At 44.9% G+C, this 27,993-nt stretch overlaps 1 protein-coding gene and 1 long non-coding RNA gene across 5 annotated transcripts in view; both read right to left on the bottom strand.

Moving 5' to 3' along the window:
• LOC110257242 overlaps window positions 1–3,559 on the bottom strand; it is a 155,249-nt gene extending 151,690 nt beyond the window's left edge. The window contains exon 1 of the long non-coding RNA XR_002339602.1: window positions 283–3,559. This is a non-coding gene — a long non-coding RNA (uncharacterized LOC110257242). The remainder of the gene's footprint in view (window positions 1–282) is intronic.
• The window catches only part of TIMD4 (T-cell immunoglobulin and mucin domain containing 4), a 39,392-nt gene continuing 16,953 nt past the window's right edge, over window positions 5,555–27,993 (bottom strand). For 3 of the 4 annotated variants that reach the window (XM_021076831.1, XM_021076834.1, XM_021076833.1), the window contains 4 exons: window positions 11,598–11,644; window positions 9,063–9,156; window positions 7,263–7,302; window positions 5,555–5,732 (listed from right to left, as the gene is read on the bottom strand). In XM_021076831.1, coding sequence (XP_020932490.1) covers window positions 5,660–5,732; window positions 7,263–7,302; window positions 9,063–9,156; window positions 11,598–11,644 — 254 coding nt within the window. In that variant the 3' untranslated portion in view covers window positions 5,555–5,659. The remainder of the gene's footprint in view (window positions 5,733–7,262; window positions 7,303–9,062; window positions 9,157–11,597; window positions 11,645–27,993) is intronic. The other variant, XM_021076832.1, reaches the window with a different exon arrangement.

The following is a 27,993-nucleotide window of genomic DNA, read 5'->3' as shown; positions in this document are numbered from 1 at the left end:
AGAAAATTCCAAGAACGAAAGGACGACGTGACCATGGAGCTAAGTCTAGAGTACAAGGTTGAGGTCTCTGCTCTAGTACCGCTTTCCTGTGTAGCCTGGAGTGACTCGTCCGCCTCTGGGCCTCAGTTTCATCCGCTAAGAAATGGGAGTTGAAGGACACATGGGGTTCTTTCTTGCTCTCCCAACCCCCATACCTTATGCAACACAGACAAAGGTACAACTGCAGAAGAGCACATTTTCAGTACAATTAGAAAGTGCACCCCCCAAAAAAAGTGCACCCACCTTCTGTTTTGCAGGCAGCCATCTCCAAGGCTCCCCAAGCTCCTTAGCAGTGGCATTAGCATTCATCATATTCCAGAAAACTTCCCTTTGCTGTCCTTTGATGCTCAGAGAGCTGAGAACTCAGAGTGCTTTTTTTTTTTTTTTTTTTTTTTAGGACGGTAACATGTTCACAAATCTAAATGAAACTCTATTTCAAACGCAGTCTTTCGGTTACAAGTGGCTTCCTCCTTCTGCTCTGGCCTCCACCCAGGGAGCCCACATCTCAACTTTTTGTTTTCTTAAGAGAGACAAAGACTCTCCCCAGCCGCCCATTGCCGGATTCCTCTTAACCTTTCATTAAGCCTGCTGACAGCTGGCTTCAGCGCCTCATGAGTTAGTTCAACGCAGCCCCGTCTCAATGGGTCCCACCTGGCTTCATTAAGGCTCCTGCCAGCTTCTCCACTAGCAGCTTCCTCCGCAAATGCAAATAAGATTCTGAGTAAATAATATGGAGACAAGGGAAGATTGAGCTATAAAGGGGTTGGCATCAGAGCACCACCCAAACGCTCAGGTTGCCATGGACCTGAGTAAGCTAAAATCTGTTTCGGACCAACACAGGTTAGTGCTTCCATTTCATAGACATGGAGCTCCCACTGTGAAATACGGGGTGTTGCTTAAAAGCACGGAGTCCTTTGGGCCTGGTTTCAGACCGGGCTCTATCACAGGGGCTAGGACTATGTGACCTTGAACAAGTGTCTTCACCTATCGCTGCTTTTTTCTCAGGAATAATTTATCCGTATCACTGGGTTGCTGTGAGGGTTCAATGAGAAACTGCCTTGACACACTTGGTAGAGCACCCAGAACATAGCAAATGCTCCTTAAAGATTGGATGTTATCTATTTCATTTCGCCTAGAAAGGCCAAGTTCAAGGTTGCAGAATTAGATTGCTCTAAATCCTCAAAGTTCAATTGTGGTCCCATTACATAAACATCAGTTATAAGAGCCACGTCTCCACCAAAGTCCTTCCTTATAGAAATAGAAACACAATGCTCATGCCATTCTACTGCATTCCCCAGGTGGGTTTTGTCTCATTTAGATTTTTAAGCTCCTTAAGGGAAGTGGTGGTCTCTTCTGAGGCCCATGCATCCTGACTAAACAGAATGGGAAAGAGGAACCACTACCCCTCTGATCAAGGAACCTCAGTGTAATAATTATATATCCATTAAGTCGTTTTGTGAATCCTACCCCCTTCCCCACCCCCAGACCTCTGAGTCTCAAACTGGCTGCCTTGTAACAGTCCGTGGCCACCTTCGGCTTGCCGAGGACATGATTTGGCTAAGTGTGAGTTGATAGCATCTGTAGCTGGACATGCAGCATTCCCTCTCAGCACAGCTGTGTCACTTCACTCCTCTGGATCATCTGCCTGGCCACTGAGGGCACCACCCCAGCCTCAGGCAGGAACTATGGGTGCTTCTTTTAAGCCCTTATGCGTGGAAAACAGGAGACAGGAATCTCACGTCTGCATGTAGAAGTTTCCTCTGCCACCGCATGGAGAACAAATTGGAAAGGGAAAGGAATGGAATTGGTGAGTATAGTTAGAAGCTACTGTAGGAGTCCAGGCAGAGAGTAATGCTAGCTTCACTGAGGCCTGACAATGTCACCACCTGGACCTTGGCCAATGGCTGCTGGCAACTCCCGCACCTCCACAAAGACACACCTATCACCACCGAGACCTGCTTAAGGGAGAGTCTTTCCTTAAAATGCCAACCCTCCTGTTAGGGATTATTGTGCTGCAATCGTTCTCAAATTCTAACATGGCTTGCGCATTGTAAACACCTGGAAGCCTTGTTAAAACATTTCTGGGCTCCAATGGGGAGTTTCTGAGTCAGTGGGTGTGGGGTGGGGATGAGAATATATGGCTGTCAAGTTCCAGGTGATGTTGAGGCTGCTGGTCTGAAGTGCAGCAAGAGAACCATGTAGTTTCAGCAATGGACATTAGCACAACTTGGAGCATTTAAAAAGAAAGACATAAAAGAAAGGAATGGAAAGAAAAGAAAACCAGATGGCCAGGCCATGCCCCAGGCCAATTACAAAAAATCTCTTAAATGGTGGACTCAGGAATTGATGTTTTTTTAAAAAAATTCCTTCTTTAATTGCAGTGTTCAGCTGAGGTTGAGAGCTACTAGGCTAGAGGCCGCTAGAAGCCACTACCAGTTCTAATATGTTACAACTATGATTGAAATGTTTCCTCATCTGACCAAGAAGTTTCAGAAATACACTTGGAGAAAGAATGAGGATGGCCTCTTGCAAAACACAAAGATAATCAATGAGCTGATATGTTCTGATCAGGAGGTATGTGCTGTCATCTTTTCCAGTCAGACCCAAGTCGGTGCTGGAGAGGTAGGAGGTAGATGGGCTCCTGGGCTGAGAATAGTGGGGACTTGTTGTGCTGAGTGCACTGGGCCTTGCTTCTCTTTGACACATCGAGGAGAAAGTTCATGGCAGGAGCTGAGCTCTACTGTAGTAAAAATGTAAGAGGACCACTTGAATCACTCTTGGGGGGTCAATGAAACCTCCCTGATTAGATGTGTGAAAGAAGACCCCTGGGGGTCAAAATAGGAGGGGACACCAGGCCCTAAAAAGTCCCATTAACCATCCCATAAGCCCTTGCTCTGGAATCCATTTTGGCCAAAAGATGCACATGCATAGGGGAGGGCCCTGGGTCCAGTCAGGTGTGAGAAATAACACAAGAAAATGGGCCAAAGGAAAACAAAGACCCTGAAGATCAGTCCCGTATAAGTGATTGAAATCACCTCGCTGAGGAGCTCCCCATTCAGGAGGACGCTCCCACTCCCACTTCTCTTTGGAGTATAAATAAATAGACTTCTTCTCCGTGTGCTCTCCCTGTGTCTGTGATGATAAACTTTGCACCTGTTTTTTCAGTCTTGGCCTCCTTGAAGCATTCTTGCTTTCAACAGGGGCAAGAATAAGGGCCACTGTGCTTTTCGCCTGTAGCCTCTTGTTGGGTTAGCAGCTGGGACTCCTGGTTTTCAACCCAGCCTGCCCAGGTTCAAATGCTGAGCAGGGAATTAAGATCTTGCTTCAAGCCATTGCTCACTGATCTCTTGGAGATCAGTGGCCTTGATGATGGTAGCTTTAGGGGAAGATGGGTAGGGAACATGAGCCAAGTTAGGGTGAAGGGTCTCATTGACTCACAAAATATTAAAACCCAACTCTATATGAGGTCGTCTCGTCTCACTCCATTTCGCAGATGGGAACACTGAGGCCCCACACCCGACTCTAGAGCCATCCACCCCACCCCCACCCACCCCAGTTTCCAAATTTGACCTTGGCATGCTGGTCAAGTCATTGCCAGGATTTTCAGTTAAACATAGAAAAGAAAGTTAAGGCAAATAAAGAAGCAATTCATGTGCTGCTAATTATTTCCTACAGAGCCCAAACCTGCCACATGGCTTGGTACCAAGAGAGTGAGGCTGAGGACTTGCTGCCCTGGGCAGATACTTTTCCAAGTGCTTTCCAAGAGAGGGTTTTTGGGGTTTTTTGTTTGTTTTGTTTTGTTTTTTAAATTAACTGCCGGATCCATGTGAACTAATGGTTGGAAGAATCTATGAGATGTACCAGTCAAGTCATAAGACTGAGTTGTTCCTGGCTAAAAAGTAACACCAAGAGAGTAGAAATATAAAACATAGTTACTTTGAAAGATGGTGTGCTTACTTTATTCAGGAAGCTGCTGCCCCAAACATGCCAGGGATATTCAGGCAGATTTCTTTCCACTCTGGTTGACTCTGCACATCTCTGCCCAACCAGAGGCCTCTCACTCGGATGCACATTCTTTCCACTCAGTGTACAACTCCTCACTTTATTTTTTTTTTATTTATTTTTATTTTGTGTCTTTTCTAGGGTCGCTCCCACGGCGTATGGAGGTTCCCAGGCTAGGGGTCTAATCGGAGCTACAGCTGCTGGCCTATGCCAGAGCCACAGCAACGTGGGATCCGAGCCGTGTCTGCAACCCACACCACAGCTCACGGCAACGCCGGATCCTTAACCCACTGAGCAAGGCCAGGGATCGAACCCGCAACCTCATGGTTCCTAGTCGGATTCGTTAACTACTGAGCCACGACGGGAACTCCCAATTCCTCACTTTAAACTCTCTGCCATGGTTCTTCGTGCTACTAGCTCAGAAAGGGTTTAAATAAACCTGTTCCTACTGAGGAGCCAATTTCCATAAAATGTATTTAGAGAAACTGATCTGGATCCCTCACTGTCACATCCCTGTGCCAACTTTGGTTGAATGTCCATGTCCGTCACCACATTCTACTCTGATGAACTCTTGGTTGTTCCCAAAATTAAATTCCCAAGTAAGAATTAAGATGTGACACCATGGAGTTCCTGTTGTGGCTCAGCAGTAATGAACCCGACTAGTATCCGTGGGGATGCGGGTTTGATCCCTCCCTCCATCAGTGGGTTAAGGATCCAGCATTGCTGTGAGCTGCGGTATAGGTCACAGATGCAACTTGGATCTCACATTGCTGTGGCGCAGGCCAGCAGCTATAGCTCTGATTAGACCCCCAGCCGAGGAATTTCCATGTGCCATGGGTGAGGCCCTAAAAAAAAAGGAAAAAAAAATTGATACTCTGGTCACCTCTAAAGATACTCAAACATGAACAGAAAATAATAGAAAACCTAGGCATTTTAGAGGTGAGTCAAAATGATGTGATTCCATGTCCTTTCCTGCATTATTGATGGCAACCAATATATAATATATATTATCAATGATATTGGTGATGATCAGTAACCTAGGATGCTCACCCCATACCCGGAGTGGAGCACTGAATTCTTCAAGCTGGGAATAAAAGGAGAGATACAAACACACAGAAGGCAAAAGGCAACTAGGATAGGAAAGGGACCAGAATCATGTCTCCAAAACAAGGCAATTTGGAGAAAGATGAGATTCTCCTTTGGTATCTGGAGCACTGCTACCAGGTAGAAGAGAGTTTAAATATGTTCTGTGTGAGCACAGGAGTTCAGGCAGGACCAAGAGGCAGGTGCTATCTGGAGACAGATTTTAAGTATTACTACATCTCAGAACCGCCCTGAGATTGAATGGACTTCTTTGAGTGTGGTAGTGAGTTCACCATCACAGACGGCATTCAAGTATAATGTGGACAATCACTCCCTGATTACAGAGATTAAAGCATGAGGCAGAGAAGGTGTAGTCTCTAAAATACCATTCAGTTGTGAAACTAAGAGAAGAGAGGATCAGTGACACAAATACAATAGTTAAGACTTTTTTTTTCAAAAAAAAAAAGCATTCTAAGACTTGTTTTGACAACATATAGTCATACCCCCATCCTCAAACCTAAGAAAAAGGGGCATGCTAGAGTGTGAAAAGACCGTCTTCATCTTCTCTTCCGTTGAAGACATTTTTACCTTCTCCTTCATTGTCTAGCCTGTAAACAAAGAAGAGAGACTGATGATGAGAGGCCTCAAGACCAAAAACAAATGGATGCTACTGAATGGATGCTAAACACAGAAGACAGGAGTTCCCATCGTGGCTCAGTGGTAACGAACCCAATTCATATCCATGAGGACTTGGGTTCAATCCCTGACCTCAGTGGGTTAAGGTTCCAGCATTGCCGTGAGCTGGGGTGTAGGTCACAAATTTGGATCAGATCCCGCCTTGCTATGGCTGTGGTGTAGGCAGCAGCTACAACTCCAATTCGACCCCTACCTGGGAACTTCCACATGCTGGGAGTGCAGCCCTAAAAAGACAGAAAACAAAACAAAATAAAACAAAGCACTTAAACAAAAAACAAAAGGACGCAACCAGAGGCTGTTATAAAAGGAATCAGAATCTATCCAGTCCAAGCCTCTAATTTCACAGATGGGAAAACTGAGCCCTCAGGGGATAAAGGGCTTTTGCCAATCTATTATTAGCAAATCTATCATTTGCCAAACTATTTATTTATTTATTTATTTATTCATTCTTTTTAGGGCCGCACCCATGGCATATGGAGAGTCCCAGGCTAGGGGTCCAGTTGGAGCTGTAGCTGCCGGTCTAAGCCACAGCCACAGCAACTTGGGATCCTAGCCGCGTCTGCGACCTACACCACAGCTCACAGCAACGCCAGATCCTTAACCCACTGAGTGAGGCCAGGGATCGAACCTGCAACCTCATGGTTCCTAGTCAGATTTTCTAACCACTGAGCCACGACAGGGACTCCACCAATCTCTTTAAAAGAGAGAATTTAAAGTTTCTGTATTAGCAAAATATAAAATCATGATTTAAGTGTGTTTATTTCCTCGGAGGATCTCCAAGTACGACTTTGAAAAGCTACCTTGCTAACTTTCAGGTTCCCTGATTGTTAATATTTATATGTTAATAGATATTGTGATATTAAGGCAATTATTTAAATGAAAGCAAGGTCTTCATTGCAGTTTATACCACATCTTTTCATTTCTTTTCCAAAAAGCTATATAACAGGACAGATAATCAAAATCTCTTTCTAGAGACTCTCCAAGTTATTTTGAAAACACAGCAAAACAAAAAACTGCTCCCATGGTCTAATTTGGCAGAGAAATTAAATCCCAGGAGTGATATTATATTTTTTTTTCATTTTCCACACTGCCAACTCTCCTCCCAATAGACTCCAGTTTAACAATGTCCTTTTAAAGTGGGTTACCCAGAGTTGAACAAACAATGTGTACAACGGCATATCACCTTCTTTCTTCTGCATGCCATACTTCTGTTAATGCAACCTGCCACTGTATTTGCATTTTGGACAAATAAAACAGTGATAACTAAGACAGAAGTTAATACGAGCTGAATCCCCACATCTTTTTCACCTCTAATGCCACATCTCTCCAACCCTGCATTCAATCAGAACACAAGCACAAGTCATTAAACCACTGAGTAGTGTCTAATCATTTGTAACAGCTTGTTACAATCATTACAACAATCAGTCACGAAGATGAATTACCTTGTGTGTTTCTGGAAACAACTGGTCTTCAGGACTTTCCCTGAAAAGACAAAGCCCTGTTAGAGACAGAGTAGCTGTGAGGATATGAAATGCTGGGGGGAAGCCCAGAGGTAACAAAGGAAGAGCAGAGGCCGTCCACTCGTGGGAATATAGGAAGTGCATTTGGCAAACAAAGCCATTCCTTTCCCCAGATTAGATGATTACCTCTTTAGGCCCCAAACTACTGCCTGTCAATTACAAAGTTGTCCCAACATTGTAGGCAGTGGTTTATGTGAGCTGCTTTATTCTTACACTTTTTGTTTTTTTGTTTTTTTCGGTCTGCATTCATGGATGGAAGAAGCTCCTGGGCCAGGTATCAAACCCTAGCCACAGCAGGATACTAGTTGAGTTCTTTACCACTGAGCTGCAACGAGAACTCCAAGCTGCTTTATTCTTGAGTGACTTGAATCCCAATACTCACTTGGGTTTTAATACATTTCCTTAGAAGATGTACCCAGAATTTCCAAAACCATAACATGCCCTTGTATGAAGGCTAATGGCAGGCTTCCATGAAGTTCCAAATTTCCTTCTGTAGAGTTCACGAGGCACAGGTGTGGAGAAACCCAAGTTTCACTACTGTCGCTCAAACAGGCTGAGATGGTTACCACTGGATTGAACTCCTCACTGACTAGCAGTTTCTGTTACTGACTACAGAACATTTTTTCCCCTTTTGACAGAACCGGGTGTCATGTGCCTATATTTTGTGCATGACTTCTCTTTACAGTGTTTCTGTGGCATGCAGAAGTTTCTGGGTCAGGGACTGAACCCACACCACAGCCGTGGCTGGAGCCATAGCAGAGACAATGCCAGATCCTTAACTTTCTAGGCCATAGGGAATTCCAAAACTTCTTTTTTTTTTGAAGGTGGGAGAGATACAAGAAGGTCATGGGCCAGCTTGAGAATCGAATGACAATTATGGACTCTGCCCACTGAAAGATATGGATATGAACCATGCAAGTACTTTTCACATGGTTTCAAAGGATTTACTGTCCCCCTGGGGTTTACCTGTGGACCCTAGTTTAAGAGGTTTTTTGGTTTGTTTTTTTGTTTTTGTCTTTTTGCCTTTTTCTAGGGCTGCTTCCTCAGCATATGGAGGTTCCCAGGCTAGGGGTCCAATCAGAGCTGTAGCCACCGGCCTATGCCACAGCCACAGCAACGTGGGATCCAAGCTGCGTCTGCAACCTACACCACAGCTCATAGCAACGCCAGATCCTTAACCCACCGAGAGAGGCCAGGAATCGAACCCGCAACCTCATGGTTCCTAGTCGGATTCATTAACCGCTGAGCCACGACGGGAACTCCAAGAAGTTTTGCTCTCAGGTAATGAATAAGAAGACCAGGATGACTCATGGCTCTTTTTCTGGGCCAATCCAAGCCAGAAAGAGGCTGGGCCAGGGTTTCCTCTACCCCAAGACGGTGGTAAGAATAGCTCTTCCCACTGAAGGCTGTCAGGAGTATGAAGTGAGTTACATAAGTCAAGAATATAGCAGCAGCACCAGCACAGTGTCCAATAAATAAAGGTGCTCTTATTTTATGTTAATTTTCTTCCCCACAATATAAACTCTATCGGGGGCATGATGTACAAAGATTTCAGCATCTTAGGGAGACTGAGTTTACCTGTTACTTCCTTGACGGGCATGAGGGCAAGGACAGAAATGAAACCCTAAGGAACGGGGCAAGGGGCAGGAAGCAGAATCCATGCATGCCCAGAGCCTGCTGGAGTTTCCCAAGCTTCACCCCACCTGGTCCTGCCCCCCTTACCTCGAAGGAAAAACGCCAGAAGCAACACCAGCAGAACGAATCCCAGGGAGGGAGCAATGATCATGAGCAGGTCGTACTTCTTGACCATTTTTATCTGGTGAGACACAGGGAAAGCCGGTGGGTCACTCATTTCTGAACATTACCTCTGCCTGAGTTTCCTGCCGTGATCACACCTTCTAGCAGCCAGCAGCCTCACTGCATCCCACCGCCTTTGGCCTGATGTGTCTCAAGATCAAAACAAAGTCAACCTTACAAATTGGACATTTAAAAAAAAAAAATTAGGGAAAATCTGAAATATTTTAACCAGAGCCCCAAAGTTTTCCTAAGTCTTAAAGATAGGGCAGAGGGGCCATAGGATCTGAAGATTAGAAAAAATAACTGCCCTGTGAGCTGTGCCCTGCACCATCCAATCGCTTTGCTAAACATTGCCAACGTCCTTTCAGCTCCACCTACCGCTGGGCATGAGTTTTTCTCCTGACTGCCTCGGAGTTTTATTTATTCATTTATTGACTGATTTTTAGGGACACACCTATGGCATATGGAAGTTCCCAGGCTATGGGTCGAATAGGCGCTGTTGGCTGACCTACAGCACAGCCACAGCAATGCAAGATCTGAGCCACATCTGTGACCTACATCACAGCTCACAGCAGCTCCAGATCCTTAACACACTAAGTGAGGCCAGGGATCGAATCCACGTCCTCATCAATACTAGTTGGATTTGTTTCCACAGTGCCACAATGGAAACTCCTGATTTCAAGTTCTAGAGGTGATAAGATGAAAGAAAAAGTAGAACTCAGTTTCAAATTTCCTGCAGCAGTGGTTCTCCAAGTGTAGTCCGGAGACGCCCATGAGAGCAAAATGATTTTCAGAACACATTATTTGTCACTTTTTTTTTCTTTTTTTAGGGCTGCACCTGCAGCATATGGAAGTTTCCAGAGCTATAGTTGCTGGTCTATGCCACAGCCACAGCAACACCAGATCTGAGCCACAACTGCAATCTACACTGCAGCTCACCGCAATACCAGATCCTTACCCACTGAATGAGACCAGGGATCCAACCCACATCCTCATGGAGACACTATGTCAGATTCTTAACCCACTGCACCACCACGGGAACTCCCAATTATTTGTCGCTTTTGCTGTCATTCTTTCATGAGAATGACATATACTGGAGTTTCCCAGGGGTTACTGTCATGTGACATGTGATGTGAAATGTCAATGCCCTGATGATATAAGATGCAAGAAGAAATGAGAATCTCTGTCTACTATTGAGACAGACATTAATGAGACTTGCAAAAATGTAAAACAATGCTACTTTTCTCACTAATATTTTTTCATTAAAGAAAATGTTATTTTTCGTAAAACACTATTTATGTTACTATGTAATGGGCTTGTTATACTTGGGTTTTTTCATTTTTGTTTTTTTATAAATTTCATCGGCATATAAGTAACTTACAGTGTTGTATTAGTTTCAGGTATACATACAGCAAAGTGAATCAGCCATATATATATATATATATCCCCATTCTTTTTCAAATTCTTTCTCCATATAGCTTATCACAGAGCACTGAATAGATTTCCCTGCATTATATAGTAGGTTCTTGTTACCTATCGATTTTGTATATAGCGGTGTCTATTATACTTGTTTTTAAATGAATTCGTTTTAAAAATAGTTTTAATTTTTATGACTATAAAGGGATTCTAATATCACCTTTTTTTTTTTTTTTTTTTTTTTTTAATGGCTGCATTCCAGACACATGGCAGTTCCCTGGGCCAGGGATTGAATCTGAGCTGTAGCTGTGACCTACACAGGATATTTTAACCACTGTGCCAGGCTGAGAATGGGACCCTCACCTCTGCAGCCACCTAAGTTGTTGCAGTTGGATTCTTAACCCACTGCATCACAGCAGGAATTCCAATACCAAATCCTTTGAGGAGCACTGCTCTGTAGGCAGCATCTAGTTTCCAGGTGGCTACACCACCTCCCTTTGGCCAAGCCAGGCTCCATCCCCCCCATCTTCCTGTCCCTCCTTCAACACAGCAGCAAAGGCAACACAATAACCTCTTGCTGATGAGAGAGAAGGGGAAAAGAAAGAAAGGATAGGACCTTCACATTTCTTTTTACAGGTGTCTACCCTACCTGAAGGCTTTACATAAAGCATCTTGAATCACTTTTGTAATAATAAAAATGAATGAAGGGCACACTCAGAAAATAAGAAGAACGCTGGTGACAGCTGTTGATTCTGTAGGATGCTGCTAATCTGGGGCCACCAGAGGGACCACATAGTGATTTCAGTATTTCCATATGTTTTTCTTTTTTTCTTTTCTAAGCATCTGTACATATAGAAGTTACAATATCAACATTATCTCTGCCAAAAGCACAAGTCTACAAATTCCTTCACTGTGTCATCCCAGTTGTGGTGCGTTTTACCCTTAGAAACATGTGCCCCTGCCCCGGCCCATTTCTGCAAAACTCTTCTGTGCGTTTTAAAAATCTCAGTCATATACTCCCAAATACTTCACAAAGAAATTTACCTGTTCTGATTCAACTTCATTTTGCAGAAGAATTGTTGTCTCAGACGCTGGGAAAGAGAAAGAAAAGAAAATGTTTATATTTCCTGTGGAGGATAAAATGCCACCTCCTCAAAGAGACATTTCAGTTGATGTGTTTAATCTTTTAATCCCAATTTTCCCTTTTATTTTCTTTTTTGGCCATGCCTACAGCATGTGAAAGTTCACGGGCCAGGGATCGAACCGGCACCACGGCTCCTGCAGTGACAACATCAAATCCTTAACCTGCTGCACCACAGAACTCCCTGACTATCCTTTTTTTGTATAATTTATGCACATTTGTTTTAATACGGTTTTATCTCAAGCTCATCTACTATCCAATATCATCACACGGAACATCTCCTTTTATAGATGGGGAGAATGAGGCATTAAGCCAGTAGGCAATTGCATCTAAATATTCCTAAAGCCTCAGCAATGTATTCAGGACTTTTATCCAGCAAGAACACTTGTCAGTCTATCTACCAACAAATATTTATCAAGCATTTATTATAGGCCCTGCACTATGCTAACTGGGTCAATGGAATGTACAACTTAGTACAGAAAACCACATTTAAACAAGTAATGGGAGTAGGTGAAAAAACAGTTGTGCAAAAATCTAAGAAGAAATAGCATGTGTTTTCCTAGGGGTGTATCATAAGGATGGATGACCTCTTTTAGGGGGTCAAGGGAAGCATCCCTGAGAATGCGAAATTTAAGCTGAGACATGGAGTCATTTATTTGTAACTGATAGTTGACTTCAACAAGGGAAACACACTAAGATCTACCCAGGGCTACGTTCTGTTCTGGGCCCTAAGAATGCAGAAGCATGGCCCCATCCTTATGAAATCTACGGTAAGTTAGACAACGGAGACCAGAGGGTTGTTTCAGCCTAACAGCCCAAGGGGAAGGAGGCAGCGTGGACAGGCTGCTGGGGAGGGTGGGCTGAGGGAGAGGCACTTAGCTCCGTGGAAGTACAGTGAGTTCTAGTAGAATTAAGCTCCATGGGAATTCTCCTTGTGGCTCAGTGGGTTAAGAACCCAACTAGCACCCATGTGGAGGTGGGTTCTATCCCTGGCCTCACTCAGTAGGATATGATATGATCCGGTTAGGAGGATAAGAGAACAGCCAAGATGAGATTATCATCTGATTCCAGGTCTGAGATTCAGGGCTAGAATAAGGGGAGGGAAAGCAACAGATTCCAGAAATGCTTTGGGAGGGAGCTGAGGAGGATACGGACATCAAATGTGGAATAAGAAAGAGGTAAGAAGCCTTTGCTAACTTGAAGCTTCCTCCTTGAGACCCTCAGCCATGGCTTGAACTGTCCCCCAAGACTGGGAAGAGCAAAAGCAGCAAGGAGGGGGAGAAAGGCGAGGAGCTCACATTTAGAGGCCTGTGGTATAAGATACCAGAGAGACACTGCAAACATGATTTGCATAACAAGCAGTTGATGGCTTTGAATCTGAATGGACTCAGGAAGAGGTTGGAGCTGGAGATACAGATTTGGGAGTTATCAGTACCCAGGAAGCAGATAACATTCTTCGTGTATCTAAGAAATCCAAGGTTTGTACTTCCAGAGAGAGAGAAGAGCAAGAATCCTGAGAAACCCTGGCAGTTTTAAGATAGGCAGAGAAGGAGGAGGAGAAAGAAGAAAAATAGAGGGGCAGGGAGCAGGAGTTCCCGTTGTGGCTCAGTGGTTAACGAATCTGACTAGGAATCATGAGGCTGTGGGTTTGATTCCTGGCCTTGCTCTGTGGGTTAAGGATCTGGCGTTGCCGTGAGCTGTGGTGTAGGTGGCAGACATGGCTTGGATCCTGCAATGCTGTGCCTGTGGCATAGGCTGGCAGCTGTGGCTCTGATTAGACCCTAGCCTGGGAACCTACATATGCCATGGGTGCAGCCCCAGAAAAGACAAAAAGACCAAAAAAAAAAAAAAGCAGAAAGTGAGAGCAGTGTCCCCATGCCAGGACAGGGGAAAATGTCCAAGAGGGATGCAAAAATCCTGTGTGGAACACAATTACCAAGATATGGAAACAACCTAAATATCCGCTGACAGAGGAAAGGATAAAGATGTAACACATATAGGAGTTCCCGTCATGGCTCAGTGGTTAACGAATCTGACTAGGAACCATGAGGTTGCGGGTTCAATCCCTGGCCTTGCTCAGTAGGTTAAGGATCTGGTGTTGCCGTGAGCTGTGGTGTGGGTCACAGATGTGGCTCGGATCCTGAGTTGCTGTGGCTCGGATCTGAGTTGCCGGCAGATACAGCTCCAGTTTGACCCCTAGCCTGGGAACCTCCATATGCTGAAGGAGCAGCTCAAGAAAAGGCAAAAAGACAAAAAAAAAAAAAAAAAAAAAAGATGTAGTACATATATACAATGGAATACTACTCAGCCATTAAAAAGAATGAAATAATATCATTTGCAGCAACATGGATGGAACTAGAGATTATCACACTAAGTGAAATAAGTCAGAGAAAGACAAATATCATATGGTATCACTCATATGTGGAATCTAAAATACAACACAAATGAACCTATCTACAAAATGGAAACAGACTCACAGACATAGAGAATAGACTTGTGGTTGCCAAGGGGGAGGGTATTGGAGGGGGGTGGACTTGGAGGTGGGGGTTAGCAGATATAAGCTCTTATACATGGAGGGGATAAACGAGGCCCTGCTCTACAGGACGGAGAACTATATCCAATGTCCTATGAAAAAGAATATTTTACAAAGAATGTGTACGTATATGTGTATATATATAATTATATATAAAAACACAGATTAATGCAACATTGTAAATCAACTATACTTCAATTAAAAAAATCATAAAAAAAAAATCACTATGTCAACACTGCCACCAAAAAAAAAAATCATGTATGCCATAGAACTTTTCTATAGAAGCAGAACCCAAAGCCACACATAGACAAAGCCCGAATGTAGCAATATCTAGGCTAATAATTACTAAAATTGATCACGACCCTCAAGTTTCCTCACACAAAAGGCAAAAGTAGAAATGTGAACGTTTCCGCAGAAAAGAAAATCATAGACTTGGAGAATAGACTAGTGGCCACGGGGAGGGCAGGGGGAGTGGGAGGGATGGGGAGCTTGGGGTTAACAGATGCAAACTATTGCTCTTGGAATAGATTTACCATGAGATCCTGCTGTGTAGCATTGAGAACTATGTCTAGATGCTCACATTGCGACACAACAATGGGAGGAAATAGTATGTATACACATATGTGTAACTTGGTCCCCATGCTGTACAGCAGAAAAACATAAAAAATAAAAACATAAAAAGAAGAATCTTAAAAAAAAAAAAAAGAAATATGATGGGTTTTCTAAGGCACATAATTTGGTACAAGAACACTTATTTGTTTAACAATGAAAGTGACTTGTTGAATGCCTAGGAGCACAAAACTCTGGAGGGGGAAATTCGGCTTGTTTTCATATCCTATCACTCAGTTAATGTTGTTTTTTCTCCCAGCTATTATCCCTCAGAGCTAGAAATTGCAGGTAAGTACTCAAAATTCTTACCCTGTTCTGTCAAAATCTTGTTGTATTACAATCATTTGTGATGGATAAGCCTGAAATTGAAACCATCAAAGAGAAAAGCCAGCTTGGGTCAGTTTTGTCTGAGCTAATATGTATTTTAAATTGGAACTGTCTAAGGGGAAAGGCATTTTGCAAACACAAACACTTCGGAGTGATATCAAGCACACTTTTTCTTCTCCTTCTCTTCCTCCCCCTCCTTCTTCTTCTCCCCATTCTTAAAACCCAAAACCCAAAGGGGAACCCCTAGAGGGCTGCAGTGTTGTATACCAAACAGCAGCAATAAATACACATTGATGATAACTTGTTTTCCTCATAAAAATAACGATGCTAATGGCTGGGGGGTGTGGGTGAGACATGGGAAAGATGATTGTTTTTTCATTGTCCTCTGTGTCCTCCCGTCTCTTACATTTCCAAGTCCCTAAACTCTGCCACAAGCACATTCACGCAAAGGCAGAAGCCTCCCAGAACTTTCAAGAAAAGCAATTCTGTGAAAGGGGAGCTGTAGGGGGTTGAATATCGTCCTCCACCAAACCATGTCCAACTTGAACCTCAGATTGCAACCTTATCTAGAAAGAGGGTCTTGGAGCAATGGGACTGGCAGCATCTCTGCAGTACCAGGATGCAGGTTCAATCCCCATTTCGGCACAGGGGGTTAAGGATTCAGGATGGCCGCAGCTGCAGCATAGGTCAAAATTGCAGCTCAGGTCTGATCCCTGGCATGACACGGGAACTCCATATGCTGCAGGGTGGCCAAATCAGAAAGAAGAAAAAGAAATAGCATCTTTGCAGATGTAATTAGTTAAGGATCTTGAGATGAAATCAATCTGGATTTAGGATGGTATCTTTCCAGGAACAGAAGAGGACACGCAGATACACACACACAGGGAAGGTCATGTGAAGACAAGAGGCTGAGGCTGGAGTGAGGCTGCCATCAATCAAGCAACCTCTGCAGCTTGATTGCTCCAGAAGCTGAAAGAGGTGAGGAAATACTCTCCTCTAGGGCCTCAAGAGAGAATCTGGCTCTGCTGACACCTGGACCTCAAACTTCCTGCCTCTAGCACCATAAGAGAGTAAACTGGTGGTTTTTTTTGTTTTGTTTTTGTTTTGTTTTTCTCTTTTTAAGGCCGCACCTGTGGCATATGGAAGTTCCCAGGCTAGGGGTCAAATTCGAGCCATCTGCTGGCCTACGCCACAGGTCACAGCGACACTGGATCCTTAACCCACAGAGTGAGGCCAGGGATCAAACCTGCTCCTCATGGATACTAGTTGGCTTCTTAATTTGCTGAGCCACAATGGGAATTCCTAAATTCCTGTTCTTTTTTTTTTTCTTTTTTTTTTAGGGCTGCACCCATGGTATATGGACATGCCCAGGCTAGGGGTCCAACTGGAGCTGTTGCTGCCAGCCTATACCACAGCCATATCAACGCCAGATCCGAGCCACATCTGCAACCTACACCACAGCTCACAGCAATGCCAGATCCTTAACCCACCGAGAGAGGCCAGGAATCGAACCTACAACCTCATGGTTCCTAGTTGGATTCATTTCCGCTGCACCATAATGGGAACTTCCCTAAATTCCTGTTCTTTAAAGCCACCTGGCTTGTGCTACTTGTCAGAGCAACCCTGAGAAATTGATATAGGAAATTGATTTATGAAGGAAGATGAGAGTGGCCTTCAACGGGGGAAAACCAGCCTGAGAGTCAGGCAATGGGTGCTGAGCACATTTAAGAAGACTCAATAGAAGTTGCCATCATGGCTCATCAGAAACAAATCTGACTAGCATCCATGAGGACGCAGGTTCAATCCCTGGCCTAGCTCGGTGGGTTAAGGATCCGGCGTTGCCATGAGCTGTGGTGTAGGTCACAGATGCAGCTCAGATCTGGCATTGCTTGTGCCTGTGGTGGAGGCCAGAGGCTACAGGTGTGTTTTGACCCCTAGCCTGGAAACCTCCATATGCCGCAGGTGCGGTTCTAAAAATCCAAAAAAAAAAAAAAAAAAAAAAAGACTAAATGGAATCGAAAGACCTGGCATTAAACTCCAAAGAGCACTAATGTAATGTAAAATTCCGTTGAACGTTGAATCCTCAGGAACAACCCTGAGTGGCAGACATCAACCCACACAGTCAGTGAAAGAACGGAGGGGCGAGCAATGCAATCAGGTCAGACAGGTCATAGGTGGTGGAGCTGGGATTTGAACCTTGTCTGGTTGACATCACCTCTGCTCTTAACAACCTTATTACACCAGAGTATAAGCCTAACGGTACCCCGTAAATAGCCTGTCCCCCCTGAGGGAAAAAGGAGTGCTCAGCTCATGACTAGCATTGAATCTAGAAAAGAGGCTGGCCCAGAGCAGGGGTCTCTGGAGAGGGTTTGGTGCTCACCTGGAGGAAACAAAGCCACCTTCTGCGTGTGGGAGAATGAGAGCTTCTGCTAACATTTTTTAATGCTAATTTAATTTTATCCCTATTTCTTTTTTTTAAATTAAAGTGTAGTTGATTTACAATGGTGTGCCAATTTTTTTCCCTTTTTTTTTATGGCCACACCTGTGGCATACGGAAGTTCCTGAGCTAGGGGTTGAATCGGAGCTGCAGCTGCCTAGGTGCCTTCGCCACAGCCACAGCAACGCAGGATCCAAGGAGCTTGCAGCAATGCCGGATCCTTCACCCACTGAGCAAGGCCAGGGATTGAACGTGCATCCTCACAGACACTACATTGGGTTCTTAACCCACTGAGCTACAGTGGGAACTCCCCCATCTCTTTTTTTTAATTAATTAATTTTTCTTTATTCTAGTTGATTTACAATGTTGGGCCAATTTCTGCTGGAGAGCAAAGTGACCCAGTCATAATACATATTCTTTTTCTCGTATTATCTTTCATCATGTTCTATCCAAGAGATTTTTTTTTTTTTTTTTCTTTTTAGGGCTACATCTGTGGCACATGGAAATTCCTAGGTTAGAGGTTGAATCAGGGCTGCGGCTGCCAGCCTATACCACAGCCGCAGCAAGGCCAGATCCTTATTCCACTGAGCTGAGCGAGGCCAGGGATCAAACCCACATTCTCATGGATATTAGTTGGATTCTTTTAGGACCTAGCTGTGGCATATGCAAGTTTCCAGGCTAAGAGTCGAATCAGAGCTACAGTTACTGGCCAACACCACAGCCACAGCAATGTGGGATCTGAGCCACGTCTGCGACCTACACCACAACTCACAGCAAGGTGGGATCCTTAACCCACTGAGCAAGGCCGGGGATTGAACCCGCATCCTCTTGGATACTAGTTTGATTTGCTTCTGCTGCACCATAATGGGAACTCCACTAGTCCAGTTTTTAACCTGCTAGACCCCAACAGGAACTTCCCAAAGAGATTGATTAAATTGAGTCGGTCCGTAAAACCTTTATCTGGGAGGGGATATATTTCAATACGTACATGTTCATACGAAAGTGCATTCGAACAAATTTTCAATAAGCGTTTTGCTACTACTAACACCTTATGAATCTGATCAAGAGAGGAAGATGAGTCACTCGGAGAGGATGGTAGCCAGAATAATGATGCTCAAAAGTGCCCATGTCCTACTCTTCAGAATCTGGGATCCGAACGTGGCAAAAGAGACTTTGAGGAAGTGGAGGGTCTTGAGATGGGAGATTATCCAGGCTTTCCAGGCCACCCAATTCAATCAGAGGGTCCTCACAAGAGGGAGGCCAAAATGCCAAAGTTGGGATATGAGACGACAGAAAAAGTCAGACAGAGAGGTTGGAAGATGCTACCTGTTGACTCAAAAATGGAAGAACAGGCTGAAAGCCAAAGAAAGTAAGGAGCTTTTAGAAGCTGGAAAAGGCAAGGAAGTAGATTTTCCCCTCCGAGAATTCAGGAGGAATGCAGCCACACCAGCACCTTGATTTTAGGACTTTTGACCTCCAGAACTATAAGCTAAATCTCTGCTGGATTAAGCCACCCCGATTCTGGTACTTTGTTGCAGCAGCCAAAGAAAACTAACACAGAGACATTGGTCCCTAAACTCGTCCAAGATAACAGTGGCTCTGGGGATGGAGACAAAGGATGAAAGGAAGTCTGATTTTTTATTTAAATTTTTTTTGTATGCCTTGTACTTTTGCCATGGATATGTATTATCTATTTGAAAATAAATTAAACCGTCTTAGTAACAAAAGAATCTTAAAATTAATCATGTTTTTCCTGGGTCTATGTACTCACTAAAGCTTTAGATTAATTTGAGATTTTCCTAGAAGAATGTATTTATGTGAAAAATACTTAACTATAGACACCCTGGCAGCTAGCGTTCTCACTGTAAGTTAGGAAACTGGCTTGCTGGTGTGACAGGCTCTCAAGTTCTTGGTACACAGAAGTACTCTGACCAAATGGAGTTCCTGTAAAACTTAACCCCAGACCTCAGAGCACAGTGAGGCTGCCACTGGGCCTCTCTCAGCATCTACCACCACTAAGTATTTCCCCCAGACTTCCTGGCTCTGTGAAGTTTCCTCTCTCTGAACCAGAGTTTACCCATCTGAAAATGCTGATATTTCACCACTTGATCTTCTAGGCCTTTTTAACCTTTATGTCTCTGAATAACTTTGTATATCAAAGAATTTGAAGGATCTGAGAAAATTATCACTACATAGTTATGTTTTTAAGGATATAAAGCTATCCTTAGTATATGGAATGACTATGCAAATACTTTGAAATATATATACAAACACATGTCTACCTCTGGCTCCCCAAAGAAAACAAAAAGAAGTGTTAAAATGCTAAATACATCTGACATTGAGTGGAAACGTAGGCAATTCGATTTTTTTCTTATTAGTATTGTTGCATAATTTCTACATGTTCTCAAAAGTGAAAATTTTAATTGTAAACTATTCTGTGTATCGCACATTAAGTACTAGAAACTGCAAGATGCCTTCGTCAAGGGCAAACTTGTAGGGTATGTGTCATTTCTCTGAAGCAAAGCCACAGTGATGTCCCAAGCAAAACTTTGAAGATAGCTGTTAGAAACTCCCCCACAGCCAGAGAAGGTTTTCATGGTGCTATTAGAATCGGGAACCTCCTTAGATCTGAGAGTCAAGACATGAAGGCAAAACAGGATATATTAGCTCCTTTTACCGGTCAAAAATGGTATGTTTTTTCTAAATAATGCATGCATATAAAAAACTGGTGAGGGAGTTCCCATTGTGTCTTGGAGGGTTAAGAACCCAACATAGTCTCCATGAGGATGCAGGTTCAATCCCTGGCCTTGCTCAGGGGGTTAAGGATCCAGCACTGCTGTGAGCTGTGGTGTAGGCCGGCAGCTACAGCTCCGATTCCACCCCTAGCCCAGGAACTTCCATATGCCGCGGGTGTGGCCCTAAAAAGACAAAAAAAAAAAAAAAAAAATTAAAGATGAACACTGTATCAATAAAAACACACCGTCATTACCTTCTAAGGACTTCTCACCTCAAGGGTAGGGGGCAATATTCAGTGATTGTTCTGCAAAGTAAACCTGCTGAAATAAACCGACACTTGACCTTCCTAAGGAAGTGTCCTGTATCTGAATGGTTTGGATCAAGGGCTGCAAATGACAGCCTAGGGCTAAATCCAGCCTGCAGCCTGTTTTTTTGCATAGCCCATGAGCAAAGAATTGTTTTTGCATTTTTAAACAGTTGGGGGGAAGAAAACTAAAAGAAGAAGGCGTAACACAGGAAAACCGCTGGCAGTTCACATCTCATTGTCCCTGGGTGCAGTTTCATTGGCACGCAGAGGCACCCCTTGCGTGGGTGTGGTCTCCCGCTGCCATTGCATGCCCAGGGCAGAGGGGAGCAGCTGCGACAGGGACAGCAGGGCTCCTAAGGCCTTAACAGTGTCCTATCTGGCTCTTGGCAGAAGTTTGCCGATGACTGCAAGTTAGTCTATGGGGCAGAAACAGCGCCCATGGAGTCAAGGGAATTAAATGTGTTATATCTGAGACCAACTGTAATCTTAAACCTTCAGACCTTCAGACCCCAGGGTGACAAGAGGCTTCCCTGCAAGGTGGTTTTGTGCCTGAGGTGGTGGACTAGACCCCAATTCTCACTGAAATAAAAAACATGTGCTTGGGGCAGTTCTGGAATGGCGCTGAATTTTCAGACTTTGGGAAAATCTTTTAAGACTGCATTTTGAATGTCACCCGTTTCCAGACCATTAGCAGAAATTTGATTCAAAATTACTAGGAACCTCCTGTCAGAATTAATTTATGGTGCACTAGTGAAGACCTGACATAGGGATGAGCCCTTCATGTAAATTATTTCATTTAATGCTTACAAAACCCATTTTTACAGATGTATAAACTGAGGCTAAAAGAGTTTAAATAAATCACTCCCTCGAGGTAACACAGACAATAAAAGGAAATTGGAACCCAACTCTGAATGACTTCATATACATCTGTATTGTCCTCTTAGGACATGTGGAAGTTCCCTGCTAGTGGCTGAATCAGAGCTGGAACTGCCAGCCTACACCACAGCTATAGCAGCACCAGATTCAAGCCACATCTGTGACCTACACCACAGCTCATGGCAACTGCCAGATCCGTAACCCACTGAGCAAGGCTAGTGATCAAAGCCATGTCCTCATGGATACTAGTCAGGTTTGTTACCACTGAGCCTACATGGGAACTCCCTGCATGACTTTACTTATTTTTTTTTGTCTTTTTGCCTTGTCTAGGGCTGCTCCCGAGGCATAGGTTCCCAGGCTAGGGGTCGAATTGGAGTTGTAGCCGCTGGCCTACGCCAGAGCCACAGCAACGTGGGATCTGAGCCTCATCTGTAACCTACACCACAGCTCATGGCAATGCCAGATCCTTAACCCACTGAGCAAGGCCAGGGATCAAACCCACAACCTCATTGTTCCTAGTCGGATTTGTCAACCACTGTGCCACGACCACTGTGCCAACTCCCTGAATGACTTTAAAAAAATCATGATGTAACCACTCAGAGAAAAGAAAAATAACATATGAAATCACATTTGAAAACAAAACTATCTGACCACTAGGCTTCACACCAGAAATCAACTAGAAATTGAATCACCACCTTCTCAGTGTGTACATTTTAAAACTCATATTACATATGTGGACTCATCACTGAATTCATAGCCACTGGGACTCATCTGTCTCTACTTTTAAAACAAATTTAGTTCTGAAATAAGTCAATTCAATGATACAATCTTCACACAACCCTGGAATTTTAAAAGCGACCACCCTTCAGAGAAGTTTCTTTGCTTTCATCAGAAACAGCTGGCTTATGCTGCCCTCTTGTGGATCAGTTAGGGTATGGTCTTAAAAATCCAAAAGACGGCAAAAGAAGCCCCAAATCAGTCTTAATATTTTAGATTTGAGAGGAATTCAGAATTATCTTCTCTGATTCCTTTTTCTTTCCTAATCAAGGAAAAACATCTAAAAATCTACAGAGACAGTTTTACTCAAGGTTTCACAGTAATGAGTAACAAAAGAAGTGACAGGAATCCCTATTTTCTGACCTTATCTGGTAGGTCTAAGGCAGATCTAGAATCCCAAAACAACTTTTGAAAATAGAAAACACATTTAATGAATTCACATACTTCCTTTAAATTTGGGGAACCTCCTCATGTTTGGGGGGGGGGTTGCTTTGTTTTGTTTTTGGCCGCACCCATAGCTTCATGCCCAGGCCAGGGATTAAACCCACGCTACAACAGCTCCCCAAGCCACTGCAGTGACAAAGTCGGATCTTTTTTTTTTTTTAGGGTCACACCCCAGGCATATGGAAGTTCCCAGGCTAGGGGTCTAAGGGGTCTAATTGGAGCTACAGCTGCTGCCTACAACACAGCAACACCAGATCTGAGCCGCATCTTTAACCAACACCACAACTCACAGCAACACCGGATCCTTAACCCACTGAGCAAGGCCAGGGGTGGAACCTGCAACCTCATGGTTCCTAGTCGGAGTCATTTCTGCTGTGCCACGATGGGAACTCCAAGGCTGGATCCTTAAACTGCTGCACCATGAGGGAACGCCAGCATGTTTTTCATATGTGAAATGATCAAAAAGAGCACTGTGCCTTAACCTACAGAGCATTACATACGTGAATCAAGTGTTCCTTAGCTCCAAGGGAAAAACCACTTAATTTTGAAAGAAAACAGCAGACATTGCTGGCGCCCAGTGCGGCTCATAGAGAGTAAGGAATGATAGAATGACTTCCCATCCATGCAGATGAGGTAACAGAAGGAAAGCAGAGGCTCTAGAACACCGCCGTGGAAGAGTCACTCAGTTCCAAACTGTGCCTCCACCTTCCACTGCCTCCAAGGATACCCCAGAAGTGGAAAATCTCCTCATCCCGGAGAGAGCCCAGAGTCACTGCCCCCAGGCCCCTGCTCTCACAGGCCGACACGAGAGGGTCTCAGGGAAGCAGAGACAAGCCCTCATCCTCATCCTGCCCCATGGGACTCCTTTCTAAGGGCAGTTCTAGCCTGCTCTGCCCTCACCAGATGGTCAATAAGGCTTGATGGGCAGGTGGCAAGGTACATGTTTCACAAAGAACCCTCTGGATTCTTTTTTTTTGGGGGGGGGTGTCTTTTTAGGGCTGCACCTAGCCTATGGCGGTTCCTAGGCTAGAGGTTGAATCAGAGCTGCAGCTGCTGGTCAACACCACAGCCACAGCAACTTGGGATCTGAGCCGCGTCTGCGACCTATACCACAGCTCACCGGATCCTTAACCCACATTGCAAGGCCAGGGATTGAACGTGCGTCCTTGTGGATGCTAGTCAGGTTTGTTACCGCTGAGCACAATGGGAACTCCAACCCTCTGGATTCTTAACACCAGGAGTAATAAATGGATACTGTGCACCAAGCACTCACTAACCACCCATCACAGTGCAAAGTATTGTCACACGGGATCTCAGAGAGTGTTCTGCCCTGGGCCCCATATTGTCCTCCTGGTCTCACAGTGGGAATCCTGTGGCCTAGAGATGACAGGCAGCTGGTTCAAGTGACATAGCTAGGAAGGGAGACAGCAAACCTCAAAGGCAGCGTTACCCGCCCACAGACCCCAAGCTCGTATCCTCTGGGCTCTGGGGCCTTTGGGAAATGCAGCAAGGGTTCACACACTTGCCATGAAAAGACCAGTGCTGGAGGGTGGATGCCCATGCTACTTCATGGCACAGGGAGAAGAGGATCAGCTGGAATGGAACCCCAGCCCTCCACCACCGGGGTGGGTGCAGTTTCTGGAAAGAAATCCCAATGGTTATTCCTGTTGATGGTGAGCACAATGGAAGCAGCTGAAAATGCTCAGAGCATTTTCTCATTTATTACCACATTTGAACTTCCAAATCAATCTGGGGTTAGCAAACCTGAGCGGAATTCTTAAAAGAAGAGGAAACTGAAGCCCAGAGAGGTCCCCTATCTCGCCCAGGGCTTCATAGCTAGGGATGATTGCTGGTAAATGGCAGAGCCATGATAATCGGATTCCAAATTCCACTTCTGTTCCCCGCTGCTGTGCTGCGGGCATCACTGAGGTCAGGAATCCACAAATGCGGGTAGGTTCTTGCCAAAGGGCATTGATAACTTTATTCACTGACTTGTCCACAGCGGGGAGAAAAGACGCCTCATTTCACTGCAGAGCTCGCCGAGGTCTATCCAGTGAGCCTACCCTCGTGTGAAACCAACGATCTCTGCAGCACCTGACCTGGTATCACAGGAACATTTTGGCCTACAGAGCGGGCACCCAGGTCCCCTGGTTAACCATCAATGAGGGCCCATCTTGGGGCCATTTCAATGGCTGGTCCCCAACTTTGCTTTCACCCTCTGTACCTCTTACCACGGAGATGTCTCTCCTAAGCCCTGGCAACCGGCTTTCATTTTATCTGGTTGACCTTTCTGAAGGTGAGCTCTTTGATGCCAGAATTTCAGGGATTCAATTCCAACTTTATTAATGAAAAAAAAATCATCTGAATGGTTGATAGACTATAACACTATTGTGAGAAGAGTCATGAGAATCCACTTTTTGTCTTTTTCCTTTATCCCCAGATTGCCAGAGTCCAGCCTGTGAACAGTGCTGGGCATGAGAGATAAAACAAATCAGCTAATGCCTCAATGAAAGATGTTGACTTTGAAACCAACTGCATCCAATTTCTTTCCTCCTAACAATGGCATTTGTGAGTGAAAATGAGCTTTGCTTTGTTCCTCTGCCTTTGTCTTACCTTCTGCTGAATGTGCTCTGAGCATGGCAATGCCTCCTACAGGTTCTTTAAGCCCTCAATCAACTGAGGACCCAGAAAGTGCCTTCAATAGAAGAGTGCAGCCGAGGGGGAAGAGCTCTGACCGGGGGGCCAGAAAAGAGTCTTACATAGGCCCTCTTCTCTGAACTCCTTTCATGCCTCAGTTTGCTTCTGTGCAGAATGAAGAGGCTACTACACCAGCAAGCCCTAATGCCTTCTGGGGGCTTCAGTTTCCTGCACCCATCCCCAGAGGTCCTCATGCTGTGAGCCTTGGAGAGAGTTGGGCCATCGAGTTGTTGACTCAGCGCCCTGGCGGTCCAGTCAATGGCCGGGTCTGGAAGAAATAGACCAGATGATCCCAACAGTCGAGGTCCTGGACCTACCTCCCTGGGAGGCCGATGTGGGATCTGATTGTTCTTCCATCTTCACTGATGCCACCCTCACTCCCCTCTATCTCCCCTTCTAGACCAAAGCTTACTTTGCCCATCTTTGACCACCTCCCCTTCTCCTCTACCAGGATGAACTTTCTGCCTCCACCCTGCCTCTCCTCCAGATAGTCACCCTCCAACTCCTTGAAAGAACACCTAACATTTATTCTCCAACAATCACTCAGCTTTGGCCTTCGGGGTGTCCTCGCACAGAGATCACACTGTGCACTTCAATCAAGTCCTTTAAAAAAATCTAGGCCACTCCTAGCTCCCTGTCTTCGTGAGATTAAACTAGGCTATTAAACAACCTCCAAAGATTTTATGCTCTTATCAAGTTCTTGTCTTCTTTTTTTTTTTTTTTTTTTTTTTTTGGCTGTGCCCACAATAGACTCAGGTACTGGGGCCAGGGATCAAACTTGAGCCATAGCAAGAACTGGAGCCACAGCAGTGACAACACTGGACCCTTTGGCCTGCTGTGCCACCAGGGAAGTCCTCCCTCTGTTTTTGATCTGCTGTCCTCCCTTATTTGTTCACCCTTCTCTACTTGATGAAAGCTTCTTCTTTTTTTTTTTTTTTTTTTTTTGTCTTTTTAGGGCTGCATCTGAGGCATGTAGAGGTTCCCAGGCTAGGGGTCAAATCAGAGCTGCAGTTGCCAGCCTACACCACAGCCACAGCAATGCAGGGTCTGAGCTGTGTCTGTGACCTACACCACAGCTCACAGCAATGCTGGGTCCTTAACCCCCTGAGTGAGGCCAGGGATCGAACCCACGTCCTCATGGATACTAATCAGGTTCATTACCACTGAGCCACGATGGGAATGCCACATTCTCCTTCTTAAAGAGCCCATTCCAAGATGATCAAGCACAATCACCCCGGCCCACCCATCCATGGGAGAATCCAGCTCTCCCTTCTTTGGGCCACAAAGGCACCTTTCATACTTCTGTCCCCAAACAAAGCCCACTGAACAACTGTGTGCTCTGCACCAGCCTGTCTATCCCACCACTTTAAGAGCAGAGGTCAAACCTGTCTATCCCACCACTTTAAGAGCAGAGGTCAAGACCTTCTCATTTTTGTATGTTGAGCCATGCATGAAGAAGCAACTAGGTAAGCCATGTTTAGCAAATGACAGATATGAAAGGCCCTTACCAAATACCATGGTACCTATTTCCGTGTATCCAAACCAAATGCCCAGATAAAGAGCTAAAATCCCATCTCTAGCCACTTTTCCCTCTGAGACGCCTTTGATTCCGTGGAAAGGCCAGCTTGCTCTGGACCATGAAGCTGGGGCTGGTTTTGTACAACAGAATAATATAGAAAGAGAACAAATGCTCCTAAAGGCACCCGATCCTCACTTCCCCACCATCCTAACCCTGGGGCCAAGAAAAAGCTACTAGAAGAATCTCAAGGAGGGGAGATGTTACCAGAGGAATCTTCCCCCTCCCCCATTTTTCCTGGGTTGACAGCCAAGTCCTCATGCCTCTCTGGGTGGATTAAATTTGAAAATTATGGAGTCCCCATCGTGGCGCAACAGAAACAAATCCAACTAGGAACCATGAGGTTGTGGGTTTGATCCCTGGCCTCGCTCAGTGGGTAGGGGATCTGGCGTTGTGGTGAGCTGTGGTGTAGGTCGCAGACATGGCTCAGATCTGGCATTGCTGTGGCCGTGGCGTAGGCCAGCATCTGTAGCTCTGATTAGACCCCTAGCCTGGAAACCTCCACATGCCATGGGTGTGGCCCTAAAAAAGCCAAAAAAATTTTTTGAAAATTATTCTACAGCTTGGATGTCATGCTGCCAATAAGTATAATGATCCACCCAGGGGCTGAGAAAAAGTGAATCCCAACACTTCAGGAGCAAATGTGAAAATCTGCCCCCAGGGAAACTCTGCAGGGAGAGAGTGGCTGCCAGTCCTGGGACAAAGACCAAGAGTTTATGGGGTCAGCAGAACTGACCTTGGGTCTCAGCCCTCTCTCAAATCGCTGCCCATTTCTGGGGCTCAATTTCCCATCTTCTTCCGTTTCCCAGTTTTCTGCAGATACCACCACCCTAGAAGTTCATGGGCCCAAGCTGAAAACCCCTGAGACCTGGGTGTGAGTCTCAACTCTGCCTCAGCCTTGCTGTGTGACCTTGGGAAAGTCACTCCACATCTCTGAGCTCCATTCCTAGGCAGCCATGGAGTGGAGGTGAGGATCTGCC

This window comes from Sus scrofa, chromosome 16 (assembly GCF_000003025.6).
Source record: "Sus scrofa isolate TJ Tabasco breed Duroc chromosome 16, Sscrofa11.1, whole genome shotgun sequence".
NCBI classification, from domain to species: Eukaryota; Metazoa; Chordata; class Mammalia; order Artiodactyla; family Suidae; genus Sus; species Sus scrofa.
This window is presented reverse-complemented; position numbering and strand designations above follow the sequence as displayed.